The sequence below is a fragment of the Suricata suricatta genome, chromosome 16, assembly GCF_006229205.1.
Source record: "Suricata suricatta isolate VVHF042 chromosome 16, meerkat_22Aug2017_6uvM2_HiC, whole genome shotgun sequence".
NCBI lineage: Eukaryota > Metazoa > Chordata > Mammalia > Carnivora > Herpestidae > Suricata > Suricata suricatta.
In genome coordinates, this window is record NC_043715.1 from 59,118,692 (window position 1) to 59,133,971 (window position 15,280).

The 15,280-nt window shown below is 54.2% G+C and overlaps 2 protein-coding genes across 9 annotated transcripts in view; both read right to left on the minus strand.

The window, feature by feature from the left end:
- Positions 1-3,042: 3,042 nt before the first annotated feature.
- SLC27A5 (solute carrier family 27 member 5) lies at positions 3,043-10,772 on the minus strand. Its single transcript, XM_029926403.1, has 10 exons — positions 10,055-10,772; positions 9,439-9,648; positions 8,893-9,051; positions 6,212-6,336; positions 5,223-5,417; positions 5,054-5,144; positions 4,179-4,377; positions 3,892-3,989; positions 3,590-3,720; positions 3,043-3,508 (listed from the first exon to the last, which is right to left on the minus strand). Exons 1-10 carry the CDS (start codon positions 10,731-10,733, stop codon positions 3,332-3,334), a joined length of 2,064 nt encoding a protein of 687 aa, XP_029782263.1. The 5' UTR covers positions 10,734-10,772; the 3' UTR covers positions 3,043-3,331.
- A 1,151-nt stretch (positions 10,773-11,923) lies between these two features.
- Positions 11,924-15,280, minus strand: part of ZBTB45 (zinc finger and BTB domain containing 45) — a 6,190-nt gene continuing 2,833 nt past the window's right edge. For all 8 annotated transcript variants that reach the window (XM_029926415.1, XM_029926416.1, XM_029926417.1 and 5 more), the window contains 2 exons: positions 14,569-15,277; positions 11,924-12,757 (listed from right to left, as the gene is read on the minus strand). In XM_029926415.1, coding sequence (XP_029782275.1) covers positions 12,501-12,757; positions 14,569-15,277 — 966 coding nt within the window. In that variant the 3' untranslated portion in view covers positions 11,924-12,500. The remainder of the gene's footprint in view (positions 12,758-14,568; positions 15,278-15,280) is intronic.

The following is a 15,280-nucleotide window of genomic DNA, read 5'->3' on the forward strand; positions in this document are numbered from 1 at the left end:
TTTTTTTTTTTTTTTTTTACTTCATGTATATATTTATGTGCTCTCTATACCCAACTTGGGGCTTTAAGTCATGATCCCAAGATCATCACAGACTGTGAAGCCTTGGCTTCGGCTCATGCGGTTGGTCTGCTTCCCAGTGAGGGGCTAGGACATATCTTCTTGGCAGCCAGAGGTGTGTGGGAGTCTTCTAGGAGACTTGGGCGAGGTGCACATCGTGAGGCTGCCCCAAGCCTCAGCTCCACGAGGAGACGGGTCTGTGGATCCAGGCTCAGAAATATGAGGCAAGGGGGTGCCGCAGTCCCACCACCTCCAAGGTCTGGCAGCCAACTGCCACACAGAATGGGCACAGGTGGGCCGTCTCCCTCACTCCCCACCTGCCAGCACTCCCCACGCCTCATCTTCTACTTCTCGAGCCTCACAAGGGCTACGACGAGGGGAGATGTGGTGGCGGCAAGTGGTGTGTTGCAGCAACTGGCTCTCCAAGGTCCTTGGGGCGCCAGGCACCGACGTAGCCCTCCGGCCGCCCTGTCGGCTCGTGAGCCGCTGTCTGCCTCTGCTGTGCTCATCCTTTCTCCTCCGGTGCACACTCTGGCCTTGTTCCCATCGGCCTTCCCCCAGACTCACCACCATGAGGGGCCCTTGATTAGGTTCAGGCTCAGTCTACACAGCTGTGAAATGCAGACAAACCCCCTAATCTAACTGATAGAGAGCTTTCTGGGGAAATCCAGGTGATTCAGGAGCAAAGGCATCTGTCAAATACTTAGTGGGCGCTCAGTGAGTCATATACAACCTTGAAGATAAAAAAAATTCATTGAGAGAGGGAGACAGGCTTGGAAGCAGGCTCTGCGCTGACAGCAGTGAGCCTGATGCAGGGCTCAAACTAATGATTTGTGAGTCCATGACCCGAGCCAAAGTCAAACGCTCAACCGGCTGAGCAACCTAGGCAGCCCCAACCTTTTGGAGCAGTGTCCCACCTAATCCCTCTTGACCTCTTGGGCTGAGCCTGTTCCCTGACCCATCTCCCCGCCAGTCTCCATCCCACCTGTGTGGTTGGCGTCTCCACCCTCCTCAAATCCACACCTCCCAGTGCTCCGTGGCTCCCATCTGGATCCTATGGAATCAACTATGATCATCTGCTTGCCTCTATGCCTTGGCCCTTCCATTGCCCTCTTCCAAACTAATATTTTCATGTTGGTCCCTATCCTGCCAGGCTGACTCCTCTGCTTTTAACCCTGAGCTGGCTGTGACTGTAAAAGTTTCCCGGGCTTTCTGGGGCAAGATGGGTTAAACACTTCTTGGTTCAGAAACCCAATGAATCCACAGAGAGGAGAGTCTTTAGTACATAAACTTACAAATAGGATGGAGGAAGAGGTGTCAGGAAGTGGCTTTCTGAAGCTAGAATCAAATGGGAATGGGTGAGCTTTCACCGATTTAGTGACAGCCACACACAAAGTTGGCACTGGGAAAAGTGGAGGATGATCCCTGCAGGCTTATGCTGCAGAACGGCGGAGGACTTGAAAACAGCGGCTCCAGCCCTGAGCCCACATGGATATACATCACAGTTCTTCATGACCACTAGCCTGTACCTAACAGCTCCCCGGGACCCAGGTGTCACTTGCAGTATCTGAGCTCTCATGGCCTCCTTCATCTCAGTCTTCACATGCACGCGTGCTGAACCCACAACACCCGGAATGGTCGGGCACGATTTCTGCCATGGAGAGAGCACAGACCCCTTCACTGAGGATTAATGTGTGTTTTACCCCCTTTTCAGGTCTACAGCTTCTAATATCCCTGGGCAGCATCTAAAGCCCCTGACATGGGTGGAATGTAGTAACCAGAGGTTCAGTGCCCTCAGATTCCTCTCTGCATTTATCCTAAGTCCCAAAGAAGCACTTCCTGTTCTTCCGACAGTGAGGGCTACACTTCCCCTAGGCTTTGCCACTCATGACTTCATCTCTTTCCCTTGGTCTGTAGCCCGTAGTTTCCATAATAAGAAGCATTTAAAGCCCCCGACACAGTGTGTACTGCTCTTTTCTGAAACTAGCAAAGGTATGCACATGTCTGCAGTGCCCGGAGGGCTCTTCTGGCCCCCAAGACACTGGGATTTCATTTCTGGACCTGCTTCCCATCCTTTTTGCAGGTGCACTCTGCCATGGATGCTCTTTTTCCAGTTACTTGCTCACATTTCTTGGCTTAGCCTGAGGTCCTCGTCATATCACTGATAGCACGTCTCCTTACATCCTCCAGACCATGCATGTATCGGCTTGGCCTGAGGCCAGCTCATCTCAGCCCTGGAATGGCTACAAGCTACTGGCTCATCTCACACTTCTAGCCTTGCCCGGAGAGGCCATTCCTTGAGGCTTGTCAAGACCCTTGGTAGGGAAGCAGGGGGAGCCCTGAAGTAAAGTCTCTGAAGGGCAGTAGGCCCTCTCGTATCTCCATCCACTGTTGGGGAAGAAGGATCTCTTTTGCCCTTTGAGATCTCTCTGGCTTGTCTAAGAATCAAATTGACTCAAGACATGTTAACAGGAGGAAATCTAATTTGGTATATATAGAGAATGCACACAGCCATAAAATTCCAAAGACAGACAAAATGAGGTATATATTGTACTGCACGGAGAAAGGTGTAGGGGTCCATGACTTCAATAGAAATGCAATGTAAAGGAAAACGAAAGGGACTCTTAGGTGGCTTAGTTGGTTGTGTCTGACTCTTGATTTTGGCTCAGGTCACAATTCCAGGCTCCTTGATCAAGTGCTGCATTGGGTAGAGCCTGCTGAGATTCCTGCTCCTTCTGCCCTCCCCTGCTCACACTCTCTCCCTCTCTAAAATTAACAAAAGAAAATTTAAAGGAAGATGAAAAAGAGTAAATAATTGGGGAGGGGCATCAGAAACAGAACACAGGAATTTCATTAAGCAGGCCTTCCTAGGTTCCTCCCTATTATAATGGAGTTATCGGTGGTGAGAGCTTTCTTAGAGCGGATCCTCTATCTAAATCCTTGTAGGCAGTTGTGGGAGAGAGAAAGAACTCCTGATTCTGATGGTTTTTTTTTTTTTTTATTGCTTTTGACAAAATCAGCTTTATGCCAAAGTGGCTCATCTGGGGGCTGCCTGCCCTTGGCCCCACACACCAGACATCTGTGTACACGTCGAAGTTTATTCTCACTCCACTACTGGGCCCACTGCCATCTTACTCTCTTCACCTGGGGTTATGGCCAGGCTGCAATTCATGATGACCCTCAGCAGATTTGGGGTGGAGAGAATCATGCCAGTGTGAGTGGTACCCTGCATTGGGCACTGCCGCTTCAGATGTCTTTTGGACAGGCCAGAGGGTCAGAGTCTCCATGTTCCCTGGCACACAGCCTGGTGTATGTCTGCTGTCAAGGGCCGGAAGGCCTTGGCCTGGTTGTCCAGCACGAACAAGGGGTCATCAATGGTGCCTATGTTGAAGCCCTCACGCACCAACCGAGACTTCACCAGTTTGAACGTGCCCGTGATCTCCAGTGTGTCCTGCAGCGGCAGTGAGCATAGTCCTGACCGTGAGTCTGTGGCCAGGACCACCCACCCACCTACTTCCACCCCTGAGCTCACCTGGATGCGGATGAAATGGGGTGCAGCATAGGCAGGGAGCCAAGTGCGGACGTGCTGGTACATCCTCTCACCGTCAAAGGGCTGGCCCGGGGCCAGCTGCACGGCAGCCATCCCCACCTTGCCCTCACAACCTGAGAAGCGCAGCAGTCACTCTCCGCTCCCCCACCTCACGGTGTGCATGGCTGACCCTCCTCCTTGGCCCATCTCTGCTCACTGACTGTGCCCCAGCAGCTCCCCCACCTTTAGAACCTGGATAACACCCACAAAGCTGTTGGAGGTTTAAGGAGTCCAGTCCTCCACACCTGGTACAGAGACACCATAGACGTTCACCTCCTGCAGGAAGTTCACAAGTGACAAAATGCCCTCCACCTCCCGCGTGGATACGTTCTCACCTTTCCATCTGTGGGATAGAAGCCAGTGATTGTGACCACAACCCTGGCGAACAGGAGGCCCCGCTTCTTGCCCATGAGCTCCTCTTCCTAAGAGATCTGATTGCCCGCTCTGCCCAACTCCAGCCTCTTCAGCTTGGCTCCCTCAAAAGATCAGGAAGCCTCGGCCATCTGCCCTCCCAGTCCCCTGGGGACCTAACCGGAAGGTGTCCCCTAGGCGGTCTCGAAAGTAAAGGAAGCCTTCTCGGTCCATGGCTAACACGTCTCCAGTGTTGAAGTAAACGTCGTCCCTGCGCCGCACATTCCGCACCAATTTCCGTTCTGACAGCTCTCGGGCCCCGCGGTAGCCCAGGAAAGGGTGGCGGCCTACTATCTGGGTGAGCAGGAGCCCCGCCTCTCCTGGGGTAGAAGTAGGAATTAGAGTATTAACATGGCAAAGGATCTCAGGAGCCCACCAGCCCCCAGGCAGGAGGTTTCCAACCACGGTGGATGCCATCATCAAGATCCTACCAGAGATGAGACAGAAAGAGACCTGGAGATACAGAGGGAGACATTGGGATGCCTAGACGAAGGATAACAAGCGGGGGCCTGGCTGGCTCAGTCAGTGGAATATGCGATTCTTGATCTCAGGGTGGTTAGTTCCAGCCCCATGTTGGATACAGAGATTACATGAGATGAGATATAAAATCTTAAAAAAGTAAAAGGATAACAAGGGCTAGAGGAGGGACAGAGACAAATGGTGCTGGGAAGAAAGAGATGTAGCCAGGAGAGAAGAGTCTACCAGATATTGACAAGAGATTGATGCGTAGGAGATCATGACTTTCACTGAGAACTCAAGAGAACTCAAATAGACACCAAGAAACCCAGCCAAGCAAGAGATTGAGGCAGGGTAGCTGGGCATTGCTGAGAAGCAGAGGGTCCCGGGCAGTGGTCAGACAGGCCGAGGGCCCGTTCTGGGTGAGATGGTAGACACACCACTGGACGCTGAACTAAAGGCTTTGGGCAGCTTGTTCCAGCCAAGAAGCATGTGATCTCCACCCTTCCCACACCCAGGGAAGGCTTCCTGACCCTGTACCTGGTCCCACAGGGACGCAGAATCCTTGATTGTCTCTGACAGGCTCCCCAGCCTCCGTGTCAAATTGTACAAGCTCAAAAGGGGACAGCATCTGAGTGGGGGTGGGGAAGGGTCAGTAGAGGTCCTGTGCACTCAGCCTCAATCAGGGCCACTGTCCCACCCAACCCACTCGAAGCAAGCAGCTTATCTTGCCCAGGGCCCCGCAGCGCCCTGGATAGTTGACGAAGCCAATGTTGCCTTCCGTGGAGCCATAGATTTCCAGGATCTGAATGGGGCCAAAGCGCTGCTGAAAGGACTCCCACACATCTGCCCGGAGTCCGTTGCCTATTGCCAAGCGGATTGTATGTGTCCGGTCCTCTGGTCGCTGCAGGGACATCCCAAGAAGGATGAAGAGGAGGTGACCTCAAGTGTGCCCAGGAACCCTTATCTACAAAGACTATCTTTCCATCTTTACCTGGGAGGTAACTGGGGGGTCTGTACCACGGGGATCTACCAAGGCCTCTTACTTAGAGCCTGTACTTGGAGGGTTACCTGCAGAGGTTACCTGTGGGGGAAGTTCCCTAGAAGCCTTACCTGGAGTGATACCTAGGGGTGCCTGCAGAGCTTATTCAGGTCCTTCCCTAGGGGAGATAGCTGGGATTTTAGACAGGGGTAGTGCCTGGAACTTTTACCTGGGGGAGTTATCTGGAAGGGTTACTTAGGGGCCTTTTCCTAGAGGTAAATTGGGGAGCGACTTGAAGCTTCATCTTGGGGAGATACTTGGGGGCTTTATATGGAGCATTTTACCTGGGATCCCTACCTCACTGCTGTATAAGTTCACATTTGGTGAGTCTACCCTGAGCCACCCCCTGTTCTAGGCACTTTATATATGTTTTATTCTCACAAATATTCCCTTAGAGTCATTATCCCCTTTTTCCACATGAGGACATTGAGGCTGAGAGAGGGAGTCACCTGCCCAAGGTAGCACTGTTGATCATCAGAGGAGCCATGATTGGAAACTTTGTGTGGGATTCATCATCTGTGGCTGTTGCCAGGGGAGTTTAAATAAGGGACCTTGCTTGAGTCCTGCATGTGATTCTACCGGAAACCTTTACCTGGTGTGACCCTGGGATTTCACACCCGAGGTGTTCACCGTAGGTTCACCTCTTAGCACCTCACCTGTGGGGTGTTACACAGGTACCGCAGGACCTCACCCACATACAGGATCACAGTCACACGGTGCTGCCGACAGTCATCCCAGAAGCAGGAAGCAGAGAACTTGGGGGCCAGGACACAGGTTGCTCCTGAGAGGGGAGAGAAGAAAGGGTTTCAGGTCACACTTCTGTGGTAAACTGCTTTGATCACATGACTGTGGCCTCTGAAGCCCAGGTTTTGGAGCCCATCTGTGTGTCTCTGGCGTGGCCAGGACTGCCTTCATGAGAAGAGCATAGCTGGGAATGGGTTTGAATCCCATCTTCAGAATGTGTACCAAGCTCAGTGCTTGTACAAAGTGAGCACAGCTAAGTGAGGGTGATGGGTATTAACCATTATTGGTTATGATAAATGTTTTATGAATGTCTGGCTGGGCAAATGGATATATGGGTAGGTGGTGGCATAGATGGATGGGCAAGTGAAGGGATGGATGAATGAAGAGGTAGGTTAGTAGATGGATGTTTGAGTTGGTGGAAGGCTGTTTTGCAGGATGGACACATGGATTAGTCAATTTTAGGGGCCACTACATTCACTCCAGGAAGTGATCCCTCCTTAGCTGATCACCTTCTCTGCTGCTGGGTCTGTGGAAGGCACGCTCCCCACCTCAACCCCAATCCTCAACAAGATTATGCAAACTAAATATTACCATCCCTGCACCCAAAGGGACAACTGCTCATGTGCTTGTGAGGTAGTGAGTGTGTGTCTTCTTTGAGGGTGGATTTTTGACAAGGAGATAAAATACAGTGCCTTTTCTGTGAAAATGGATGCCGGTCCGTGAAATTGACAACTTTTGTTCACAATACCTAATGAAATTTCCTGATTCAGGAAAGGTCTTCAAGAGTTGGTAAAACTAGGGGAAGGTTGATAGGAGTTTTCCAAATAACGCTCCCCAATGTATAAATCGTACGGTTGTACGCCTGAAACTCACAACGTTGTGTCAGCTATCAGTCAATCAATCTCCCCTATTTTTCTTAGCTCGCTGGGGTAGGATAATAGTTATGAGCTGCCCTCAGTGTGACATATTAGGAAGTACAGTGCACCCCCACCAAGGTTCTTACCAATAATAATTCAACTGAATCTAATAAATGAATGGAATCTAACATCTCTAGAGGGAATTTCCAGGGGACGCGCACCTAGGTGGTTCAGTTGGCTAATAGTCCAACTCTTGATTTTGACTCAGGTCTTGAACCCCCATTTTGTGAGTTTGAGTCCCACATCGGGCTCTGCACCGGCCATTCAGAGCCTGCTTGGGATTCTCTCCCTCTCTCTCTCTCTCTCTCTCTCTCTCTCTGCCCCTGTCCACTCATGTTGTCTTTGCCTCTCTCAAAATAAATAAATAAATAAGTAAAACTTTACCAGGTTAAATTTTTTTTATGTCTATTTATTTTTGAGAGACAGAGAGAGACAGCATGAGCAGGGGAGGGTCAGAGAGAGGGGGAGACACAGAATCCGAAGCAGGCTCCAGGCTCTGAGCTAGCCGTCAGCACAGAGCCCAACGCAGGGCTCGAACCCACGAACCGTGAGATCATGACCTGAGCTGAAGCCGGCCACTTAACCGACTGAGCCACCCAGGCGCCCCAATAAGTAAAACTTTAAAAAATGCAGGGGAAAGAGAAACAGATAACAAACAAATACAGTGAGGGGACTTTAACTATAAAAAGACAATTAGACAATTGGGAAAATTTGAACATGACCTGTGCATCAGATGTTATTAGAGTTACTGTTAATTTTGTCAGGTGTGATATTACTATGGTGACAGTCTTTTTTTTTTTAAACATTTATTTATTTATTTATTTATTTATTTATTTATTTATTTATTTTTGAGAGATGGAAAGAGACACAGTGCGAGCAGGGGAGAGGCAGGGAGAGAGAAGACAGAATTTGAAGCAGGCTACAGACCCTGAGCTGTCAGCATAGAGCCCAATGTGGAGCTTGAACCCACGAACCATGAGATCATGACCTGAGCCAAAGTCAGACACTTAACCAACTGAGCCACCCAGGCATCTCTAAGGTGATAGTTTTTAAGTTATTATATATTAGAGGTTATATATTAGAGGTACTTATACTACAGGGTCTAGAATTTATTCTAAGATAATGAAGAGGGGAATTACATATGAAATAAAACTGGCAACATGTTAACAATTGTCAAGGGTGGATGAGGTTATGTGAGGCATCATCAAACTATTTTGTACACTTTGGCTTTACTGTGTATATTTGAAAGCAAAATGCTGATGGTTGCTGAAGGTGGGTGATGGGTACATGAGGGTCATGTAGAAATATCTAGAAATTTGTAGGTGTTTCAAAATTTTTATTAAAACTTGAAAATCCTGGAGAGGTCCCAGTCTGAATTGCTAATCAGGTGTTCGGGAAGCTAGCCCAGTGGAACTGTTGGTGAACACCTAACCTTCACCAACTTCCTAGCACTCCTGCCACCTCACCACCTTCGAACCACTGCAAAGCCATTAGGAACTTTCTAAATGACTAAGTTCCTGTCCAAGTAGCCCTGGGGCCTGCTATTGTGTATCCCTTGTCAAAGGTGAGAACCTCCATGCTGGGTAACCTGTGGGGCCTTGTCACCCTGAAAGGTCCACCCTGATACTGAGTCTGGAGGTCCCATGGATTAGAGGGGTCTTCAGAAATGGTCTTACCAAGCTCCAGGCAGCCAAGGATTCCAAGGATAAGCCCCGTCACATGGTACAGAGGCAAGACCACGTAGACCACGTCATCAGCTGTGACTCCACCCAGGGACAGCATCTTGCACAGCTGTAGCAGTCGGTTCTGTGTGATAATGGCTGGCTTTGGGAGCCCTGGGGATGGAGTGGGAAGAGGGGGTGATGAAAGGACAGTACGAGAGGGGCCAGCACCCAGGGGTGGGTCTCTGTGGTCAGGTCTGCAGTGAGGGACTTGAGGTTCTTAGAAGGCGGTCACGTATGGGGATTTGAGGGTGGGATCAGGGAAGAAAAATTGGATTTGGGATCCAGAGGGTGAATTCCAAATTTAGTGGTTGTTTATTGGACAGAAGCAGGATTCTGGTGCTGACCATTCAATTCACATTGGGGGTCAGAGTTCAGGCCAGATGTCACAATCAAAGGACAGGATGGGTTTCAGAGGTCAAGTTTGAGGCACATGTCAACCTTGGGATCCAAGCAGCATAAGGTTCAGAGGTCAGGGCTAGAGTTGCTGGGCACCCTCACCAGTGGTCCCTGAGGTGTAGATAAACAGGGCAGGGCTTTTCGGTGTGATCCAAGCACGTAGGTCAGTGGGCACGGGGTCGGTGGGTGCAACGTCAAGAGCAGCCCCCAGAGCCCGCACTCCTGGGGTTGGGGAGGAGTGGCTGAGGTAGAAGCATTGGATGTTCTCTGCCTGGAGCTTGGGAAGGATCTCTTCCAAATTCTCCCGGAGGTCTGCAGGGGTCAGAAGAGAAACTGGGGAAAGGCCCATATCTGACATCAAGAGGGGAGACCCCCCCAAAAGAGAGGGAGAACCAAGACCCCCCAAAAGATGGGGGAGAAGAGCCTACTGCAAGCAACAGAGAAAGCAGCTCCCAGAGATAAACTTATGCATTCTTAAGAGCCCCATAATTAGCATTTGTTGGCAAAAAGGATGGAAACAGACATGGTGAAGAAAAAACTCTGATGCCTTCAAAATTACTTACCAGCAAGGGAGTTCTGACTCGAATTGCCTGTGAGTGTGGGTGGGTATCAAGGAGCTCCATACCCAGCCCCCACCAGGACCCTCTGAACAGCAGTCCTCCAAGTCTGTCCCCTGCCCCGTCCCCCTCTGTCCTCTACTAGCCTGTGAGGTCCTCACCTGGGTCCACCACCAGCAACCGAGCCCCGGAGCTCAGCACCGAGTGTACCAGGGGCATCCCCCGGCCATGCGGATTAATCCAGGCGACGGGGCAGCCCAACTTGGCGAGCCCCAGCCACAAACTCAGGGCTGGAATGGTCTGGGAGGGCAGCACTAGGAGGGCGGTAGGCTCCCCAGCAAGCAAGCCTGTGAAGCCGCCCAGCTCGGCCTTCAGGGCCCACACTGCCTGGCATGCCCGGTCGTCCAGCTCCCTGAAGGTGACCGAGCGGCCTCCCGGACCCTTCCACACCAAGGGCGCGCGTTCCGGCTGTGCTCGTGCGCGCCGCTCAAAGGTATCCACAAAGGTGTCCGGGGGCTGGCGCCTCATGCGTGCCCTGACGTTTAACCCCAGGAGGACGATCCTAAAGATGTAGGCCACGTCTGCAGGCAGCCAGCGCAGCCCTGGGGGCGGCCGTGTGGGTAACACAGCCAGCGTGAGGGCGGCGGCGGCCACACTCAGCCAGTGGGGCATCCAGGGGCAGAGCCAGGGCCGCGCCAGCACGGCCAGGCCGAGCAGCACACAGAAGATGGAGTCCCCCAGGAGCCAGCGCAGCGCCAGGGCCACCGCAGCAGGCCATGCAGACTGTCCCAGGCCGAGCAGCAGTAACAGTAAAAAGCCCACTTGCAACCAGATGCCCATGGCACCTGCTCCCTTCTCAGAGAAGCATCCACAGAATACTAATAGCTTCTGCCAGGGGCTGCCCGGCTTTGCTCTCTGACCCTTCAGCCCAGCCCCCTAGCAGTAGTCCAGGAGCTGTTGACTGTGACCTCCTGCCCTCAGGACTTTACCCCTATCCGTTTTGGACGTGTTTGTTTCACTGTGCCTACCTCTTGCCAGATACCTGGCAGGCACCGGGTAAATACTTGAACGAACAAATCCGATGCCTGGATTCAAACCCAGTTCTGATCCCCCCATCCTCACCCATGTGCTGGGCTCTATGACACTGTGCCTCACAGTGAACTCCCCCTTCCCCTTGGGAACATGGGCAGGGCAGTTTATGTATGAATGGCTGAACCGGAAAGCCTTGACCCTTCACTTCTGGGAGGCAGTCACAGAGGGGGAGTTCAGAGAGGCGTTGCCATTGACCCAGGAGCCTACAGGTCAGGCTGGAGCACCACCCTCCAACTCAAACCCCTCTCCAGCTGCTTCAAATAAGACAGGGCGCCCAGGGTCAGGCGCCGCCAATGCTCTGGAATGAGAAGAGCAGCCGCTTTCTTGGCTGGCAGCTGAACTGATGCTGGTCTTGTGACACTGCTTCAGTACCAGCTATCAGTATCTTGAGCCGCCCAGTGGGCAGCCCAGTGGTCCTGGATGCTGCTCCCACCTCCTGCCTGGCACTTCAGAAGTTACTGGTCAGGGTAGGTATCCTGGGACTCAGATCCCCACATGGCAGCCTAACCCCAAAGACTCCCTGGACCCCTCAAAAGTCAGTCGCACAACCATAAGGCCATCAGAATGAGGGATGGTAAGCCGGAAGTCCTAAGGACCTTGAGATTGGGGGAGGAGGGTGGAGATATAGGGGGAGGGGCCTTCAATCTGCATCTCAGACAGCAGCAGCTGGGATTCTGAGGGCTTCCCACATGTGGCCTTCCTCTTCCAGACCTACCACAGAGCTGGCCTACCCCTCTCCCCACAGGAACAAGGGCTCTAGAAGAGTCAAGCACCTGTTATATGTCCATTCCACTCCTCCCCGAAATGACCAAGCCTACAGTCCTGTCTCTCCCCAGGAAATGGCAGCAGTGTTGCCCAGGACTGAGGGCACTGAGTCCCGATCCCCACAGCCAGTCTATGATGGAGAGAAACGCACCAGTCGGGGAGCTCACAGCTTCCAGGTTTGGGACCCATGGCTCACAGTACTTTATTAGACAGGAGTCCCGAGGCCCGATCCCAGTCCATGATGGGTCCAGTGGGCCCCCTCAGACACCAGATTGAGGGAGGGGTAGTTCAGGGTGGGCAGCCAGGGTTCATGCCCAGCTTGACACTGGAACAGAGAGGTGCGGCTCCAGAACCCCCACAAGGAGTCGGAGCCACAAGTCTCGGCGCCCACTTTAGGCTGGAGATGGCCCAGTTCTCAGGCACGGTCCGGTCTCCGACCAACCCTATCCCCAGCCTGCCACTATGAGGAGGGTCCGACGAAGGAGTAGGGTAGTGCGGCAGGCTGAACCCCTGGTCAGGTCTGGGGAGAAGGGTGGTAGCAGAGGGAGGGCCTGTGCTCTGGGGAAAGCGTGGTTTGGTGGTGGGAACGTGGTCAAGGCGTCTATGCCCGTGTGAAGCGGCTTTACAGGGACGTTACCGGTCCCGCAGTGGTCGCGGCCTAGTTCCACAGGAGGTCCCAGAGCGGCAAAGGGCGGCCTATTGCGTGGGGCGTGGCCAACCCGCGGTGGGCGTGGCCAGACCAGGCCTGGGTCAAGGCGCAGGGTGCGCGGCCAGGTGGCGCTCCAGCAACGCGCGGTGTGAGAAGACCTTGCCGCAGGCGGGGCAGGGCGCGCGTTCCGGCCGATGCGTGCGCATGTGCACGTTGAGGGAGCTCTTCTGCGTGAAGCGCTTGGCGCAGACGGCGCACTGGAAGGCGCGCACGCCTGTGTGCGTCACCATATGCTTCAGCAGGTAGTCGCGCAGCGAGAAAGATCGCCAGCACACAGCGCACTGGTGGGGCTTCTCCCCTGTGGGCGACAGGGCATGCCGCGTACGTATGTCAGCTGGGAAGGAGCCCCGGGAAGCCTTTGCTGGGCAGGGACTCCCCTCTACTCCCAAACTGCCCATCAACCCGGAATCCCCCTCTCTGTTGGGGACCCTTCCACTCCTGGACATTTCGGCTCAACAAGAACCCACACCCCCGCCCCCCGCCATGACCCAGTATGTCTCCCCACTCAGCAGAGATGTCGCTTTCCTGGACCCTTACCGTCAGACCAGGATTCCACCGTCCGGGGCCCTCAATTGTAACAGGCATCCTCCCAACAGGTAATACTTACAGTCTGGGACAATGTGGCCTGTCGGGACTGTCTCCCCCAACTCCAGGGACCTCCCCAGCCCCCACTCCTGCCATGCCCATGGAGCATTATGTACTTTGATCGCTGGCCACCATTGTAACAGTCTTACAAGGTCCAGCACACCTAGACTGTGAGGGACGTGCGCATACCTGCCCCGTTCCTGCCGGAAACCCTGTTGCCCAGAACTCTTGTCTGCTAGCAGCTATAATGTACCTGGGGTGCCAGAGCAGGCTGCCCCCTTCGCCCAGATCAGAGAAGGGGGAGGCAGGCTTTGCTGCCTCTAGAATCATCAGGTATTAACAAAGGAAAAAACAAACAAAAGCCACCTATCCAGCGACAGAGGGCTGCAGGGCAGTGGCTGGGCAGGGAGTTCCCCCAGACCAGGCCTCGCACCTGGCTAAGGCCACATAAAGCTGGCACATCTCGGCTGGTACTACTTCGGGGCCCCTGACAGCTCTCCACAGGTTATGCTGATATCCTCTCCCCTTCGACTCCAAGGCAGCCAGGTAGGAATTTAAAACCGTAAATCACATCTCGCTCACTCCCTACCTCAGATCACTGATGCCTTCTCCAACATTCAGTGAAATCCCAAGTTCGTGACCGTGCAGAACTCCCCACTCCACTCCCACAAGTGTTCCAGCCAAGTCTTTGCTTTTACTAACAACATCCAGTTCAGCCCTGCAGGCAGTCTTTGGATTTCATACCCTTGTCCTCCACCTAGGCCTCTAGGGAGCACCTTGAACATCCTGGGACACGCCCAGGGCCTGCCAGCCACCACCTCAGTCCCTAGCTCCACAATCCCAGTGCACAGCCCAGCACACTCTCTACCTCTCCCTGAGCCACTGCAGAGTCACTGCAGAACTCACAGGCATGCCAAGGGTTTAGGGGACCTCTCGGCTGTCATCAAGGAGCTCCCCTTTCCTCCCTCTGCAGCTGGGGGGTCCCCACACTGCAGCCCCATCTCCCTCCTCCAGGCTCACTCAGTCCACCTCTTTGCCAGGTCCGAAGGCTAGGCCAGCGAGCTCACTCTCCCTTCACATCCAGTCCCAGTCCCAGGACCCACTGACAGCCGGGGAGACCCAGGAGGCTCCCCACACCACTGCTCCCCAACATGGTCACATATCCCTGCCTGCCAAGGCCCCATCGCTCCTGCCCATCCCAAGCTCCATCATGGTGACTAAAAGCTCCACCGCCAGCTTTCCAAAAGCTCTGGGCAAGTTCCTGCTCCTTAACCTCGCCTGAGGGTTCTCCATGACCGAATAAATCAAAGTAGGGGTTGGGCAGGAGAGCCTGCTTCTCCACGTGAGTGGGGTCCCCCACCTTACCCTGCATCGCACTTGGGGCTCAATTTCCAGGCTCCCCTGGGGTCAGGAAAGAGCAACAGAACTTCATGAGTGCCTCCACCCCACTTGCCTAGTGCCCAGTCCCCCCATCAGGCTTGAATTTCCAATGACCAAAGGGCTCAGAGACCCATCCTGGCTCACCCGAATGGATGAACATGTGCTTGGTGTAGTTTTTCCGCGAGCTGAACGTCTTTCGGCAGTGACTGCACTCATAGGCAGGCGGCTCGGAACCCGGGGCTCTGGCAGGGGCGGCCGAGGGGGCCGCAGCGGGAGCGGTGGGCGGGGCTGGGGCCTCCCCCGGAGGAGCGCTAGGGGCCGCGTCCGGCTGGAGTGTGGGGTAGAAGGCTGGAGGGAGCGCAGGAGCAGGCCCCGAGGGTGCGGGAGGAGGTTGTGCAGGTGGCCCCGGGGCACCCAGATGAAAGGGGAAAAGGGAGACAGGTGGCCCCGGGGTCTTCACGCCTGGGGCGCGGGATCCAGACAAGACACAGTCAGGCGGGGCCGGGGTCTCGGCGGGACAGGCTTCCGCGGCGGTGCCATCTTCATCTTGCCAAGCAGAGACGTAGCTCTCGGGGAACACGTCCTCGGCCGCCGAAGCGCCGCGAAGGAAGTCCCTGCCGGCGCCGCCGTAGTCAGAGAGGCCGGCGGGTGGGGGCGGCTCCTCGCACGCGTTGTCCGGGGCGGCGGTGAGGAAGCCGGCAGCGCAGTCTGGGAAGGAAGGGGGCGCCTGGCCCTCTCCTGGGCCGCCGCCTTCGCCGTCCTCGCCGTCGGTCTCGTCATCGGTCTCCTCCTCGCCGTCACCGCCTTCCTCTGTGGCCGCGGGGAGGGCTGGGTCGACGTCCGACCCCTCGGCCTT